This window comes from Hyla sarda, chromosome 8, assembly GCF_029499605.1.
Source record: "Hyla sarda isolate aHylSar1 chromosome 8, aHylSar1.hap1, whole genome shotgun sequence".
NCBI classification, from domain to species: domain Eukaryota; kingdom Metazoa; phylum Chordata; class Amphibia; order Anura; family Hylidae; genus Hyla; species Hyla sarda.
Window position 1 is genome coordinate 216,768,936 of NC_079196.1, and position 18,654 is coordinate 216,787,589.

Sequence of the window (18,654 nt, forward strand, 5' to 3'; positions counted from 1 at the left end):
ACACATAAAGTTCTAGTATTCAAAATGCGCCAGCCAATGAGAATGGTCTTCTGGATGACGTCAGAGGAAGGCGGGCATTTATCGTGACCAAGCGATGTCATGGAGCGTTAGCCAATCAGCGTTACCAGGCGGGGTCAGCTCCTGTCAATTGCACGGGTGACGGGATGAGGCAATTTTCAGGGCAGTTCAAGTTCATTTTTGATTGGTTGTTGCGTCTGTAAATCAGAATGATTGACAGCTACAATGTCCAGTGAATTGGTAGTGATGCTCTCTTTAGCGAGGGAGGGGCGGGCGGTTTGGTTTGTTGGCAGCTGAATGGACCAATGGAATTAGAATAACAGGAAATGCATCCTATTGTCACAGAGAGCGGGCGGGACATCGGTTTGTCATAGAGAATCATTCCAGAGGCCGGCTGTTGTCATCAAGATGGAGTTTCTTCTGGGGAACCCGTACAGCACCCCGGTGGGGCAGTGTATCGGTAAGAGGCCCGGGGATCGGGATCTGTCTGTCTATGTATGGATAACGGGGCCTATAATGTCCTGTGTGTCACCTCTATGCTGCTGTATACATCCCTATATATCCGCTATACATCTCCTACATACCGCTGTATACATCCCCTATATATACTGCTGTATACATCCCCTATATATACTGCTGTATACATCCCCTATATATGCTGCTGTATACATCCCCTATATATGCTGCTGTATACATCCACTATATATCCGCTATACATCTCCTATATATACTTCTGTATACATCCCCTATATATACTGCTGTATACATCCCCTATATATGATGCTGTATACATCCCTATATATCCGCTATACATCTCTTATATACTGCTGTATACATCCCCTATATATGCTGCTGTATACATCCCTATATATCCGCTATACATCTCTTATATACCGCTGTATACATCCCCTATATATACTGCTGTATACATCCCTATATATCCGCTATACATCTCTTATATATCGCCTTATACATCCCTATATATCCGCTATACATCACCTATATATACTGCTGTATACACCCTATACACCCCTTTATATACTGCTGTATACACCCTATACACCCCTATATATACTGCTGTATACATCCACTATATACTGCTGTATACACCCTATACACCCCTATATATACTGCTGTATACATCCCTATATATCCACTATACATCTCTTATATGCCGCTGTATACATTCCTATATATACTGCTGTATACATTCCTATATATACTGCTGTATACATTCCTATATATACTGCTGTATACATTCCTATATCTCCACTATACATCCCCTCTATATACCCCATGTATCCACTATACATCCCCTCTATATACCCCTATGTATCCACTATACATCCCCTCTATATACCCCTATGTATCCACTATACATGCCCTCTATATACCCCTATGTATACACTATACATCTCCTCTATATACCCCCTATGTATCCACTATAAATCCCCTCTATATACATCCCTATGTATCCACTATACATCCCCTCTATATACCCCCTATGTATCCACCATACATCCCCTCTATATACATCCCTATGTTTCCACTATACATCCCCTCTATATACATCCCTATGTATCCACTATACATCCCCTCTATATACCCCTATGTATCCACTATACATGCCCTCTATATACCCCTATGTATACACTATACATCTCCTCTATATACCCCCCTATGTATCCACTATAAATCCCCTCTATATACCCCCCTATGTATCCACTATACATCCCCTCTATATACCCCCTATGTATCCACTATACATCCCCTCTATATACCCCCTATGTATCCACTATACATCCCCTCTATATACCCCTATGTATCCACTATACATGCCCTCTATATACCCCTATGTATCCACTATACATCTCCTCTATATACCCCTATGTATACACTATACATGCCCTCTATATACCCCCTATGTATCCACTATACATCCCCTCTATATACCCCCTATGTATCCACCATACATCCCCTCTATATACATCCCTATGTATCCACTATACATCCCCTCTATATACATCCCTATGTATCCACTATACATCCCCTCTGTATACACCCCTATGTATCCACTATACATCCCCTCTATATACACCCCTATGTATCCACTATACATCCCCTCTATATACCCCCCTATGTATCCACTATACATCCCCTCTATATACACCCCTATATATCCACTATACATTCCCTCTATATACACCCCTATGTATCCACTATACATCCCCTCTATATACCCCCCTATGTATCCACTATACATCCCCTCTATATACCCCCCTATGTATCCACTATACATCCCCTCTATATACACTATACATCTCTTCTACATACACCCCTATGTATCCACTATACATCCCCACTATATACATCCCTATGTATCCACTATACATCCCCTCTATATACACCCCTATGTATCCACTATACATCCCCTCTATATACACCCCTATGTATCCACTATACATCCCCTCTATATACACTATACATCTCTTCTACATACATCCCTATGTATCCACTATACATCCCCTCTATATACATCCCTATGTATCCACTATACATCCCCTCTATATACACCCCTATGTATCCACTATACATCCCCTCTATATACCCCCCTATGTATCCACTATACATCCCCTCTATATACACTATACATCTCTTCTACATACACCCCTATGTATCCACTATACATCCCCTCTATATACATCCCTATGTATCCACTATACATCCCCTGTATATACACCCCTATGTATCCACTATACATCCCCTCTATATACACCCCTATGTATCCACTATACATTCCCTCTATATACACCCCTATGTATCCACTATACATTCCCTTCTATATACCTCTGTATCCACTATACATCCCCTCTATATACACCCCTATGTATCCACTATACATCCCCTCTATATACACCCCCTATGTATCCACTATACATCCCCTCTATATACCCCCCTATGTATCCACTATACATCCCCCTCTATATACACTATACATCTCTTCTACATACACCCCTATGTATCCACTATACATCCCCACTATATACACCCCTATGTATCCACTATACATTCCCTCTATATACACCCCTATGTATCCACTATACATTCCCTTCTATATACACCCCTATGTATCCACTATACATCCCCTCTATATACCCCCCTATGTATCCACTATACATCCCCCTCTATATACACTATACATCTCTTCTACATACACCCCTATGTATCCACTATACATCCCCACTATATACCCCCTATATAGGGACTGTGTTATAGTTGTAAAAGAAAAATAGAGTACCAGACACACAGCCGCACATCCACCATTTGTATTTTGATCTATTTGCTTCTCAGCATAATTTCAAAAACAGGTTGTTATTATACATTTTGATCAGAAAGTACAAGCCCACTCGCCACATCAAGACCACCTAATCAGAGTGGGTCCCTGACCTAACACTGGCGTAGCGCCGGGCGGTGACCACTGCCTCCGAGACTGACTCCGGGTTACACCACCCCACAGACAAAGCATCACAGAAACAATGGCCGCCACAGAGAACCACACCAGTGTGAACACCTACCAGAGGGCTGGGAGAATGTTAGGAGGAAACCCATACCCATTGTCTGTGTCCTGTATATGTACTGTGTTGGTTTTGTGTTGGTCCTGTGTATATACTGTGTTGGTTGTGTCGGTCCTATATATGTACTGTGTTGGTACTGTGTTGGTTGTGTCGGTCCTGTGTATGTACTGTGTTGGTTTTGTGTCGGTGCTGTATATGTACTGTATTGGTTTTGTGTATGTACTGTGTTGTTTTTGTCGGCCCTGTATATATACTGTTGGTCCTGTGTATATGTACTGTGTTGGTTTTGTCGGTGCTGTATATGTGATGTGTTGGTTTTGTCGGTCCTGTATGTGTACTGTTGGTTTTGTGTCGGTCCTGTATGTGTACTGTGTTGGTTTTGTGTCGGTCCTGTATGTGTACTGTGTTGGTTTTGTGTCGGTCCTGTATGTGTACTGTGTTGGTTTTGTGTCGGTCCTGTATGTGTACTGTGCTGTATGTGTACTGTGTTGGTTTTGTGTCGGTCCTGTGTATGTACTGTGTTGGTTTTGTGTCGGTCCTGTATGTGTACTGTGTTGGTTTTGTGTTAGTCCTGTATATGTACTGTGTCGGGTTTACGGGTTCCTTTGAAGTCCTGTATAATGACGATAATAATAATCCGGGCAGGATGCCAGTCCTTTACTAGCACCACGTGCAGGGTTTGGTGCGGCCTGATACCATCAAACAATGTACTGGGCTCCACCCAGAGGGCACAACTCCCTAAATTACTGAGCACTTGTCCTTGGTCTACCTGTGCCAGCCAGGACATTGTACATCTGTGGTCTACAAACTGTGGCCCTCCAGAAGTTGCAAAACTACAACTCCCAGCATGCCCGGACAGCCAACGGCTGTCCAGGCATGCTGGGAGTTGTAGTTTTGCAATTGAGGCTCATCCAACTCCTCACTATGCTCGTCCTGTCCTGTAGCACCCAGTCACCCAGCTTTCCTTGGCTCCAGATTTGAGGTATTTCTACATAACTGTTCAAATTTACCCTTCAGGACCTCAGAAAAGCTAGATAACTCTCTCTGTGGAGTCTGCAACTTTGACGTGACCGGTGTGTTGCTTGTCAATGCTATCATTACTGCTCCACCCAAAGTGGTCTACTTTCTAATGCTCCTGAAGGGAAAATCTTGCTAATTATGCACCACTATGGGTAGATTCAGGAGTCTAGGAAAGCTGGGTGACCAATCAGGTGAAGGCAGCAACATTGACCGGCCGGATTTTGTGATTGTTGATTGCCAATGCTATCATTACTGTTCCACTTAAATGGGTGACCAAACTTTCTAAGGCTTCTGAAGGGCAAATGTAGTTATGCACCAATAAGGGTGGATTATAAACTCTAAAAAAGCTGGGTAACAGGAAAGTTGGATGACAACCAATGTCCGGAATGAAAACACTTGGTTTATTCCGCAATACTGGAGCTTATCTGTCGTTCAGGACACCAGGAAAGTTGTGTGCAACTGTTTTTTTTTATATCTGGTGCCCAGTGTTATGGTTGTGATTCACCTTTTCAGGCTGCTGAGTGGCTGGGGGATGTGATTTAACTGTGTATGAAGATGCAGCTTTGTCATTCAGGAGTCTTGGAAAGCTTGGTGACTAACCCTATCATGATGATATATTATAGAAATTTGTGGGGTAAACTTCACATTTGATTTTCCACATGAATATTCAGTGGGGCCCTCACAGCTTCGCTCTGCACCTCTGCATCCTCCTGCTCCTTGTCTCCCCAGCTCTTTCCAAGACTCCTGAACGGCAAACCTCCCTACTGCTGCATTACTAGACAGATTTACCGTATGGGAGCTGGGAAAGCTGGGGATCGCCATATTGGTAGACATACAAACAGCTATAATCAGTGGTCTCCAAACTGTGGCCCTCCAGATGTTGCAAGACTGCAACTCCCAGCATGCCCGGACTGCCAAACTGCAGCGGTGGGATTGGGAGATGCTTTTCTGCATTAAGAGGCAAGTCAGAAACAATTATGGTTGTCACCCAGCTTTCCTAGAGTCCTAAATGGCAAATCTACCTTGTTTTGCAGTAGTGAGGATTGGAAGATGCTTTGCTGTATTACAAAGGCAAGTCAATGACAGCCCTAGTGAGAGTTGTTATGGTGGTCACCCAGCTTTTCTAGAGTCCTGAATGGCAAATTAGGTAGGATTGGAATATGCTTTATGACCTCCAAATTGATCCCCACAACCCTATTGGCAGTTGTAATAGAATCAATGTGGTGATCATCCAGCTTTCCTAGAATACTGAATAACAAATCATCCTTGCTTTGCAGCAGTGGGATCGGGAGTTGCTTTACTGCATAATGAGACAACCCCAATAAGAGTCGTAATAGGGATTAATTTGGAGGTCATCCAGCTTTACTACAGTCCTAAATGGAAAATCTTCCTTGCTTTACAGCAGTGGGATTGGCAAATGCTTTACTGCATAACAAGGAAACACTAGTAGGGATTGTAATAGGGACCAATATGGTGGTCACCCAACTTTCCAAGAGTCCTTAATGGCAAATCATCCCTGCTTTACAGATGTGGGATTGAGATATGCTTTAATGCGTAACAAGGCATCCCTAATGAGATTCGTATTAGGGGTCAATTTGGTGGTCACTCAGCTTTCCTAAAATCCTGAATGGCAAACCTTCCTTGTTTTGCCACAGTGGTATTGGGAGAGCTTTAAGGCATTACAAGACAACCCTAATAGGAGTTGTAATGGGGATCAATTTGGAGGTCATCCAGCTTTCCTGGAGTCCTGAATGGCAAACCTTCCTTGTTTCGCCGCAGTGGTATCGGGAGATGGTTTACTGCATTACAAGACAACCCTAATAGGAGTTGTAATGGGGATCAATTTGGAGGTCATCCAGCTTTCCTATAGTCCTCAATGGTAAAGCTTTCTAATTGGGATTGGCAGATGCTTTACTGCATAACTAGGCAAGCCAGTGACAACATTGTGGAGTAGAAATGGGGGTCCGTTTGGTCTGTACCTGGGAAAGCTGGGTGACAGAATCTAGTGTTCTGATGGGGGGGGGGGGGTCCTGATGGTGCTGCATCTGGGCGGAGCCATAGCTGGCAGTGAAGGCGCTGATTCTGCAGTCCTCCGTAGCTCCCCCGTATACTCCAGCAGATGTGTGCTGCAGTGTGAGGCTCTCCTCCCGTATACCACCCGTGCAGCAGTCATTGTGCACAGCGCCCGTCTGCAGCATCGGCTCGGCGGGGGTTAAACCAGGATACAGCTGTGTATGCGGGATTAGGTGAAGAGTCGGGGGGCCGCCATGATAACTCTATATTGGGTGATGTCCACGCTGCGTCTCTCCTGGAAATATATAGTGACTGCAGAGATCCGAGCCTTGGAGTGGAGACCGCCTGCGCTGATGGGTGCGTTACAGTGTGGGCTGACCTGAGGGGTGGGGGGCTACTTTATAGACAACTCTTTGGCGGTGGCAAAACTACAATGCCCAGCATGCCCTGACAGCCGAAGGCTGGGCATTGTAGTTTTACAACTGCTAATGAGCTGCAGCAAAAGAGATGCCCTCAAAAGAGGCGCTGCAGCAGCTGTCAGGGCATGCTGGGCGTTGTAGTTTTGCAACTGCTAAAGAGCTGCAGCAAAAGAGATGCCCTCAAAAGAGGCGCTGCAGCAGCTGTCAGGGGCATGCTGGGCATTGTAGTTTTGCTGCAGCAAAAGAGATGCCCTCAAAAGAGGCACTGCAGCAGCTGTCGGGGGGCATGCTGGGCATTGTAGTTTTGCTGCAGCAAAAGAGATGCCCTCAAAAGAGGCACTGCAGCAGCTGTCAGGGGCATGCTGGGCGTTATAGTTTTGCAACCACAGAAGAGCTGCAGCAAAAAAGATTTGCTCAAAAGAGGCGCTGCAGCAGCTGTCGGGCATGCTGGGCATTGTAGTTTTGCTGCAGCAAAAGAGCTGCCCTCAAAAGAGGCGATGCAGCAGCTGTCAGGGGCATGCTCTACGTTTGTAGTTTTACAACTGCTAAAGAGATGCAGCAAAAGAGGCGCTGCAGCAGCTGTCGGGGGCATGCTGGGCATTGTAGTTTTGCTGGAGCAAAAAAGATGCACTCAAAAGAGGCGCTGCCGCAGCTGTCAGGGGCATGCTGGGTGTTGTAGTTTTGCAACCACAGAAGAGCTGCAGCAAAAAAGATTTGCTCAAAAGAGGCGCTGCAGCAGCTGTAGGCATGCTGGGCATTGTAGTTTTGCAACCGCAGAAGAGCTGCAGGTTGGAGAACGCTTCCCTAAACCATGAATATGCACTTGAGGTGCTGCAGCAGCTTGGGTCTTACTTTGACTACACAGCCGAAGGCTGTCAGGGCAAGCTGGGCGTGTAGTGCAACTGCCGAAGAGATGCAAGTTGGAGGACATGATCCTAAACCATGAATATGCACTCAAAGAGCCGCTGCAGCAGCTGTCGGGCATGTTGGGCATTGTGGTTTTGCATCCACATACTGGGCATGCTGGCTGTTATAGTTTTGCCACCGCAGAAGAGTTGCAGGTTGAAGAACATTGCCCTAAAGAATCAATATGCACTCCAAAGAGGTGCTGCAGCAGCTGTCGGGGCATGATGGCTGCTGTAGTTTTGCTGCCGGTTGGAAAACACTGCCCTAAAGCATGAGTCTGCACTACAAAGAGGTGCTGCAGCAGCTTGGGCTCCAGTTTGACTACACAGACCTGCTGTGACAACCCTATTTGCCTTCGGCTGTCATGACCCCCCCCCCCCCCCCCATTATAACTCCTACTATGTTGTCAAAGTGAGCCCCAAGCTTCTGCAGCACCTCTTCTTTCTTTGAGTGCAGATTTCATGCTTTAGGGGGCAGCATTCTCCAACCTGCAGCTCGCTATCGGTTGCAGAACTGCAACTCCCAGTAGAAGTTATAATGATATTCGTGACAGTCAAGTGAGGCCCCAGCTGCTGCAGCACCTCTTTCGAGTGCAGATTACGGTTTAACAGCAGTATTTTCCTCCTGTAACTCTCCAGCGGTTGCAGAACTACAACTCCCAGCATGCCCTGACTTCCTTCAGCCATCATGACCCCCGTCATAACTCCTGTCCGGGCACGTTGGGAGTTGTAGTTCTGCAACCGCTGGAGAGTTACAGGCGGAAAACACTGCCGTTAAATAGGAGTCTGCACTTGAAAGAGGTGCTGCAGCAGCTTGGGCCTCACTTTAATTACACAGCCCCCCCCCCCCTTCCCCCTTCTCATCCAACATGGCTGACTTGGACTTTGGCTGTCCAGGCATGCTGGGAGTTGTAATTTTGCAACAGCTGGAGGCACCCTGGTTGGGAAAACTTTGGTGTATATGATTCAGTGTCTAGGTATGTGTAGTGATATGGAAGCTGTGGATGTATTACTGTGTACCATTCAGGGCTGTAGGTAAGCTGGGTGACATAGCCTGAGACTTACAGCTGGATCTAAGGCTGCCCCTGCCTGGTGTAACATCTGTTAGGTTTCAGGAAAAGTTGGGTATTAATAATATGGTCTCCTTGAAGGCTCCCACCCAGCTTTCCTAGAGTCCTGAATGGTGAATCTGCCTATCTATTCAGCTCTGTGGAAAGTGTTGGTGTACAACAAGGCAATTCAGTAAAATAATTGGTGAATAAGCTGACCTTGAGACTTCCAGAGGGGCCATCATCCAGCTTTCCCAGAGTCCTGAATGACACCTGTATCAAAGCAACCCTGTGGGTGTACTAAATGGCAGGTTCGTCATTTAGACTTGAGGCAGGAGACTTAGTTGGCCATCAGAGTTTCCACAGAAGCCATCACCCAGCTTTCCTAGAGTCCTGAATGGTACTTATTTCTAGTTGTGCTGCAGTATGAGAGTATGGAGAATATTATACAGTAACTTAATTATAGTAATATTGCTTTAAATTACCTAAAGTCCGGAATAATATTCTGCATACTCTCATGCTGCTGCATAACTTGAAAAAAGTACTATTCAGGATTCTGGGAAAGCTGGGTGGTGACTTCTGTTGAAGCTCTAATGTCCAGATAATTCACCTACCTTAATTCTGGATGGCGAATGCACCTTGTAGAACCACAAGGCTGCATAAGTAGAGTTACCATTCAGTACTCTGGAAAAGATGGGTGATCACTCCTACCTCATGTCCGAATGGCAAATCTGCCTTGTTATCTGACAGGGCTGTATCCAGTAGACAGATTTACCATTCAGGACTATAGGAGAGCTGAATGACAGCCCCTGTGGAAACTTTAATGATAGTAATATGCTTTTACATTTTTTAAAGTTCCCACATGGGCTGTCACCCAGCTTTCCTAGAGTCCTGAATGGTAAATCTGCCTTCTGGATACAGTGCTGTTGGATGTTTCAGTGCACAACAAGACAGATTTGCTATTCATATATGAGGTAGGGGAATTAATCTGATATCAGAGCTTCCATAGAAGTGATCACTCAGCTTTTCCAGAGTCCTGAATGGCAACTCTACTTATGCAGCCTTGTGGGTGTACTACAAGGCAGATTCACCATTCAGACTTGGAGTTTGGGAATTAGTTGACATCAGAGCTTCCATAAGAGTGATCACCCAGCTTTCCTAGAGTTCTGAATGGCAATTCTTTCTACTTATGCAGCCCTATGGGTGTACTACAAGGCATATTTTTCTATTTAGACTTGAGGTAGTGGAATTAGTTGACATCAGAGCTTCCATAAGAAAGCTTTCATAAGATCACCCAGCTTTCCTAGAGTTCTGAATGGCAATTCTTTCTACTTATGCAGCCCTATGGGTGAACTACAAAGCATATATTTGCCATTTAGACTTGAGGTAGTGGAATTAGTTGGACATCAGAGCTTTCATAGGAGGGATCACCCATGGCCCCTGTGTGAGCTGTAATGGCAGCAATATTGATTGTCCCCACCCAGCTTTCCCTGAAAAATAATGCAAACGCAATAACTTCTTTCTTTTCCTTCCCTGGCAGAAAAAGCTACAGATGGCTCCCTGCAGAGCGAGGACTGGACACTGAACATGGAGATCTGTGACATCATCAACGAGACGGAGGAGGGGTGAGTGATCCGGAACCGTAGAACCGGTTCTATGACACATCCGAGTCTATAAATACCCGTCCTGTCCTCACCAGAACAACCTCTGTCCTGACGTCATGCCATATGGGAATGTTTAATGCGGGAGCCGACCCGTAGCACAAGGCATTATGGGTAGTGTATAAAAATACTGAGCCAATTTTAGATGTAGCAGAGCTGAGTTTATTATTGAACTGGTTTTTCCGGTGATTCTTTTGGTGACAAACTCGGCGCTGCTCTATAGAGCAGTGGTCTTCAACCTGCGGACCTCCAGATGTTGCAAAACTACAACTCCCAGCATGCCTGGACAGCCGTTGGCTGTCCAGGCATGCTGGGAGTTGTAGTTTTGCAACATCTGGAGGTCCGCAGGTTGGAGACCACTGCTATAGAGGCTTAAACCAGATCTACCCTCCCCCCCCCCCCCCCCCCCCAAAATCAGCTGTGCTCTTTCCCTTGTAAGCTGTGACGTCACAGGCTCTGAGCTCCTCTCCCTTCTCCCCTCCTGTCTGCTCAGGACAAGACCAGTGATGTGTTGCAGGGAGCTCATGTTACTGCTCATTAGATTTATAATGTATTAGATAAGGCAGCAGGGAGCTCATTTTGACAGATACTACTGTGACTAAGAATGGCGTCCTGCTGCCTATTAGATTATAAGTCATAAATCTATTGCGCAGTAATACTGGCTCCCCCCTTTCACATTACTGATCTCGTCCTCTGCCAACAGAAGGGCAGGGGGGATTAGGGACAGGAGCTCTGCAGTCAGACATGACATCACAGGTTACAAGGGAAACATCTAATATGGAAGAGTGGTGCACTCTGGGTAATGAGTTGTCACCGTAACATAAATGTGAACTTCTTCTTTATTTCCTTTCACTAGGCCAAAAGACGCCATCCGTGCCCTGAAGAAGAGGCTGAACGGTAACAGAAACTACCGGGAGGTGATGCTGGCTCTGACGGTACGCACTGTGCTGCCGGATAAAACCAATGAATCTTTGTGAAAATAAGAGTTTTGAGGCTGAAAATCTAGAACTCCCAGCAGGTCCGGACCGGCCCAAAATAGGTTTTATGCCCCAAAAGAGGGTTTTGAATTCAACGGGACAGATTATATGTTGTAAATGGAGCCTGATACTTACTGTCATATTGAGATACAATAAACAAATGGTGATACTCCCCCATTTCATGTCCTATTCCTCCTCCTCCCCCCCCCCCCCCCCATTTCATGTCCTATTCCATTCCCCCCCCCCCCATTTCATGTCCTATTCCTCCTCCCCCCCCCCATTTCATGTCCTATTCCATTCCCCCCCCATTTCATGTCCTATTCCATTCCCCCCCCCCATTTCATGTCCTATTCCATTCCCCCCCCCATTTCATGTCCTATTCCATTCCCCCCCCATTTCATGTCCTATTCCATTCCCCCCCCCACTTCATGTCCTATTCCATTCCCCCCCCCACTTCATGTCCTATTCCATTCCCCCCCCCCCATTTCATGTCCTATTCCATTCCCCCCCCCCCATTTCATGTCCTATTCCATTCCCCCCCCCCATTTCATGTCCTATTCCATTCCCCCCCCCCCATTTCATGTCCTATTCCATTCCCCCCCCCCCATTTCATGTCCTATTCCATCCCCCCCCCCATTTCATGTCCTATTCCATTCCCCCCCCCATTTCATGTCCTATTCCATTCCCCCCCCCATTTCATGTCCTATTCCATTCCCCCCCCCCATTTCATGTCCTATTCCATTCCCCCCCCCCATTTCATGTCCTATTCCATTCTCCCCCCCCCATTTCATGTCCTATTCCATTCTCCCCCCCCCCATTTCATGTCCTATTCCATTCTCCCCCCCCCCCCATTTCATGTCCTATTCCATTCCCCCCCCCCCATTTCATGTCCTATTCCATTCCCCCCCCCCATTTCATGTCCTATTCCATTCCCCCCCCCCCATTTCATGTCCTATTCCATTCCCCCCCCCCATTTCATGTCCTATTCCATCCCCCCCCCCATTTCATGTCCTATTCCATTCCCCCCCCCCATTTCATGTCCTATTCCATTCCCCCCCCCCATTTCATGTCCTATTCCATTCCCCCCCCCCCCATTTCATGTCCTATTCCATTCCCCCTCCCCATTTCATGTCCTATTCCATTCCCCCTCCCCATTTCATGTCCTATTCCATTCCCCCCCCCATTTCATGTCCTATTCCATTCCCACCCCCCATTTCATGTCCTATTCCATTCCCACCCCCCATTTCATGTCCTATTCCATTCCCCCTCCCCATTTCATGTCCTATTCCATTCCCTCCCCATTTCATGTCCTATTCCAATCCCCCCCCATTTCATGTCCTATTCCATTCCCCCTCCCCATTTCATGTCCTATTCCATTCCCCCTCCCCATTTCATGTCCTATTCCATCCCCCCCCTCCCCATTTCATGTCCTATTCCATTCCCCCTCCCCATTTCATGTCCTATTCCATTCCCCCTCCCCATTTCATGTCCTATTCCATTCCCCCTCCCCATTTCATGTCCTATTCCATTCCCCCTCCCCATTTCATGTCCTATTCCATTCCCCCCCCCCCCCATTTCATGTCCTATTCCATTCCCCCCCCAATTTCATGTCCTATTCCATTCCCCCCCATTTCATGTCCTATTCCATTCCCCCCCCATTTCATGTCCTATTCCATTCCATTCCCCCCCCATTTCATGTCCTATTCCATTCCCCCCCCATTTCATGTCCTATTCCTCCCCCCCATTTCATGTCCTATTCCATTCTCCCCCCCCCCATTTCATGTCCTATTCCATTCTCCCCCCGCCCCATTTCATGTCCTATTCCATTCTCCGCCCCCCATTTCATGTCCTATTCCTCCCCCCCCCCCCATTTCATGTCCTATTCCTCCCCCCCCCCATTTCATGTCCTATTCCATTCCCCCCCCCCCCCCGCCCCATTTCATGTCCTATTCCATTCTCCCCCATTTCATGTCCTATTCCATCCCCTCCCCCCCCCCCCCCCCCCATTTCTTGTCCAATTCATATCATTGAGAGTGCCAGGGTCCCATCCCGGTGATTGCCCCAGCGGTCGCCTACCCCCCAACCCCCCCCCCCCCCCCCCCGGCCCCCCTCGGCATGCACCGCCTGATACATTGATGCAAACTATCAAACTGTCAGGAGAGAGAGGTGTTTGCTGCTTTACCATCTGTGCTGGATGTAATTGTAACAACCCTTCAGCAGTGAACACTCCTCAGTATTTAGACTCCAGGACAGTACTACCTACGTTTATTTCCGTTTTTCTCTTTAGGTGTTGGAGACTTGTGTGAAGAATTGCGGACACCGCTTCCACGTGCTTGTGACGCACCGCGACTTTATAGACGGTGTCCTAGTGAAAATCATCTCTCCGAAGAACAACCCCCCGACCATCGTGCAGGATAAGGTCCTGGCTCTGATCCAGGTGAGGTCCCTATATACAGCGGGGAGCTTTTTTTCTCCCTCTCTACCTTGTCTTTCGCTGATTGTCCGGTAGCCCCTACCCCTCCCCCTTATATGCTGAACTACACCGGCCTATAGGGCTTCTATGGGCCGATCACTGGATTATTATGAGACCTTGTCGTGCCGCATGTTCCTAGACTGCTCCTGTCCCTCCGTCCCCATATAACACCCGGCTTTGACAGTCAGTAAGGTAAGCTGCATTCCTACGCTTTCATTTAATCCATTATGCACCTTTACATTTCTGCAAACCTTAAAGGGGTATTCCGGGCAAAAAAACATCTTATCTACTATACAAAGGATAGGGGAAAAGATGTCTGATCGCGGGGGGGGGGCCCGTAGCTGGGACCCTCCGCGATCTCCCTGTAGCACCCACATTCTATGTGGGGCTGAGTCTCCAGTTTCGGAAACCTCCGAGTTTCCGGGACCGGAGACATAACTTAACACCACGCCCCCTCCATTCATGTCTATGGGAGGGGGCATCATGCTCATAGACATGAATGGAGGGGGCGTGGCATGACATAACAAGGGGCGTGGTGTTACGTCACCTCTCCAGTCCCGGGGGCCCGTCACTGGCATTCTATGCGGGACTGCGTCTCCAGTTTCAGTAAGCTCCGATACTGGAGATGTGATGTAAGCCACACCCCCTTGTGACATCATGCCACACCCCCTCAATTCATGTCTATGGGAGGGGGCGTAACGCCCCCTCCCATAGACACGAATGGAGGGGGTGTGGTGTTAAGTTACGTCTCTAGTCCCGGAAAGTTACTGAAACTGGAGACGCAGCCCCGCATAGAATGTGGGTGCTGCAGGGAGATCGCAATGGGCACCAGCGATCAGACATCTTATCCCCCTATCCTTTTGCTTAATGGATAAGATGTTTTTGCCCGGAATACCCCTTTAAGACAACACTAGAACTTTGCAAATCCTTCAACCACTCCCGGAACGCGCGCTCCACACCACGAGAGATCACACGTCAGACACCAACTATCCACGCGGGGAGCTTACCCGTACGGACAACCTGTAATGCCAACAGTAGCCACGTACATAGCCAGAGCCATAAATAGACGTCTGCACCATGGATGAGCGTTACGCAGCACCGACGTGTAACCCACAGGCCATACGAGTGGAGATCGCAGGTGCACAGCACTGTGTTCCCTCAGATTGTTCCACAAAGGAGAAGAGCACAGTAATTAGAGATGAGCGAACTTACAGTAAATTCGATTCGTCACGAACTTCTCAGCTCAGCAGTTGATGACTTTTCCTACATAAATTAGTTCAGCCTTCAGGTGCTCCGGTGAGCTGGAAAAGGTGGATACAGTCCTAGGAAAGAGTCTCCTAGGACTGTATCCACCTTTTCCAGCCCACCGGAGCACCGGAAAGCTGAACTAATTTATGCAGGAAAAGTCATCAACTGCCGAGCCGAGAAGTTCGTGACGAATCAAATTTACTGTAAGTTCGCTCATCTCAATAGAAGTTACTGTTATCAAGCCATTCTACTATGTTTACAGGCCAGATTGTGTCTATATCTGCGACAATCTCTGTATTATCCATCTACGGTGTTCTTTGGTATGATATACATTATTTACTTAGGACTGCAGAATGAAACAATTTTAGCACAGGACTTACAATCTGCAGTGCTCGAGGATTCTGGCAAATTGCCTGTAGTTAGCTATGATATGATTTTTTTTATCCAGCACACTGTGCTTTATATTAAAGAGGTACTCCGCTGCTCAGCATTTGGAACAAACTGTTCCGAACGCTGGAGCCGTCGCCAGGAGCTCGTGACGTCATAGCCCCCTCATGCCCCCTCGTGCTGCCCCGCCCCCTCAATGTAAGTCTACGGGAGGGGGGTGTGACAGCCGTCACGCCCCCTCCTATAGACTTGCATTGAGGGGGTGGGGCGTGATGTCATGAGGGGGCATGGCTATGACGTTACAAGCCGGGAATAGTTCGGAATAGTTTTTTTTCCAAACGCTGAGCAGTGGAGTACCCCTTTAACCTGCAATAATTTTTAACTATTGTTTTTTTAGTTTTTTTTATTTTATTTTTTTATGAACTGGTGCCAGAAAGTTAAACAGATTTGTAAATTACTTCCATTAAAAAAATCTTTTTCCTTCCAGGACTTATTAGCAGCTGTATGGTACAGAGGAAATTCTGTTCTTTTTGAATTTCTTTTTTGTGTTGTCCACAGTGCTCTCTGCTGACACCTCTGTCCGTGTCAGGAACTGTCCAGACCAGCATAGGTTTGCTATGGGGATTTTCTCCTGCTCTGGACAGTTCCTGATACAGGCATCAGGTGTCAGCAGAGAGCACTGTGGACAAGACAAAAATTTTTTTTTTTTTTATATTCCTTGTATATTTGTTATGGTTGAACTAAGGTGACAACAGTAAATCCAGTACAATAGTAGTGCGGGGGTGAAGAGGGGTCACTTACATAATCCTAATTCTGTCCAGCAGATAAAATGATCCCTCCCTGTAGCGGCATTGCTATAGCACTGCTGTGCACAGTGGAGGCGGGGAGCCAGCTTGTCAAGCTCCCCTGCCTCCTCCACATGCTGCGCTATCTCCCCCCCCCCCCCCCATTGATAAATATTCTTCTCTCTTGACTCTCATATCCTAGTGATGTGAGATTTAAGAAATTAGAATATTCATCAGATGGGCAGGCCTAGCACGGCATATAGAGGAGGCAGGGAAGCTGGGTAAGCCACATCCTGCCTCCATTGCACTGAATGTTACTGATGGGATTACCCCCAATGTTTTTAGGTCACCCACTTGCAGTAGTCACATTGTTGATGGATCATGTGTCCTGTATGTGATATAATGAAGCCCCTGCACTGGTTCTCCTTCATTTTCGGGCAGAATTGGCTTTTAGATGGTAGTGACTCTCCAGAATGTATGGCTCTGTGTCTTATTGCTATCCATTCCTCTCTTCCAGGCTTGGGCAGACGCGTTTCGGAGCAGCCCCGACCTCACTGGAGTTGTGCATATTTATGAAGAGCTGAAGAGAAAAGGGATTGAGTTTCCTATGGCCGACCTTGACGCCCTGTCACCAATACATACACCCCAGAGGGTAGGACACACACCGCAGAGGGTAGGACTGTGCTCTGGGTGAATTCTTTATGTGAGACATCCACCTGGGAACTTAAACTCCCTTAAAGCGTACTTCTAATTTTCGTCCTGGAACAGGATATCTGTTCAAAATTCGTAACCACTTCTAAGGCCGGGTTCACACCACGTTTTTGCAGTACAGTTCCCGTATACGTTTTCTATTTGAGAACCGTAGACAACCGTATTGAAAACCATATGCCAAACAATGTATTGGGTTGCATCCATTTTGCGTCTTGTACAGTTTTGTCATTTTTTTTTTTTTTTTTTTTTTTTCTCGTACCCAAAATCGTAGCCTACCATAGTTTTTGATCCGAGTGAAAAACCATATTGAAACCGTATACAGTTTTTTTTTAACATGGGAGTCAATGAGAACCATATGTGCGTACAGTTCCATCCAGTTTGCACCATACGGTTTATGACTTTGCACATGCGCAGTGCACCCCAAAGGTTTTTCTTTTTTCTTGGAATTTCAATCAAACAAGTGAAACTTTATTTATAATGGGATGAAAAGTTAAAAACATATATAAGTTTATTTATTTTTTTCTAAACGGCTGCAACCCGACATAATTTTTTCAAACCGTATTCGGGTTAAAATTTGTACACAAGTTTAGTCCGGTTTTGAGGAATCCGTTTTTCATCAAAAACCTGATACAGGAACTGTATTGCAAAAACGTGGTGTGAATGCAGCCTAAGCCGGAGACTTTCCCTGAGACTGTCATGATCTGGAGACTTAAGTCCAGAAGACTTTCATAGGACTTCCGGCAAATAAGGGAAATGCCTTCAGTAGTCTTTGTGCGAGTCTTTGGCTCAGAAGCAGAACGCGGCAGTGCAAGGACACTGGAACCAAGACAGTTTACATTAGGATATCCTACAGACTGCCTCCCAAAGTGCCCTAGAAAACAGTCCGAAGAGATCACATGACACGTGCCGGTGCAGATCTAAAGCTGAACAAGTATTTCTTTATGGGAGTCAGGGTGAATGCACACCATGATTAGTGGGAGAATTACAAACCCACCTACTGGATCCGTACCATACCCTATTTGTTTCAATGAGCCGAGTCGGCTAGTGACTGAAAACCACAGAGACCATGATTTTCAGCCCCGGTCAAAAGCTGTATGCGAAAAAAATTAGCCAATCGTAGTCACTAGCTGCCACACGTCATGGTGTGCATGCACCCAAACACCAGTATTTGTGTCCCCTAATCGGCCTTTTTATATGAACAGATAGCAGAAGGTATTGAAAGAGCTTTATTCGTCATTACTAGAGATGAGCGAACTTACAGTAAATTCGATTCGTCACGAACTTCTCTGCTCGGCAGTTGATCACTTATACTGCATAAATTAGTTCAGCTTTCAGGTGCTCCGCTGGGCTGGAAAAGGTGGATACAGTCCTAGGAGACTCTTTCCTAGGACTGTATCCACCTTTTCCAGCGCA

The 18,654-nt window shown here is 46.6% G+C and overlaps 1 protein-coding gene across 7 annotated transcripts in view; it reads left to right on the top strand.

The window, feature by feature from the left end:
- Positions 1–81: 81 nt before the first annotated feature.
- TOM1L2 (target of myb1 like 2 membrane trafficking protein) overlaps positions 82–18,654 on the top strand; it is a 44,169-nt gene continuing 25,596 nt past the window's right edge. For 3 of the 7 annotated variants that reach the window (XM_056534002.1, XM_056533997.1, XM_056534001.1), the window contains exons 1-6: positions 82–133; positions 364–478; positions 10,540–10,624; positions 11,517–11,595; positions 13,925–14,074; positions 17,048–17,182. In XM_056534002.1, the coding sequence (XP_056389977.1) occupies positions 95–133; positions 364–478; positions 10,540–10,624; positions 11,517–11,595; positions 13,925–14,074; positions 17,048–17,182 (603 nt within the window). In that variant the 5' untranslated portion in view covers positions 82–94. Of the gene's footprint in view, positions 134–228; positions 259–363; positions 479–6,685; positions 6,984–10,539; positions 10,625–11,516; positions 11,596–13,924; positions 14,075–17,047; positions 17,204–18,654 lie in introns of those variants that run through there. The other 4 variants (XM_056533996.1, XM_056534000.1, XM_056533998.1 and 1 more) reach the window with 3 other exon arrangements.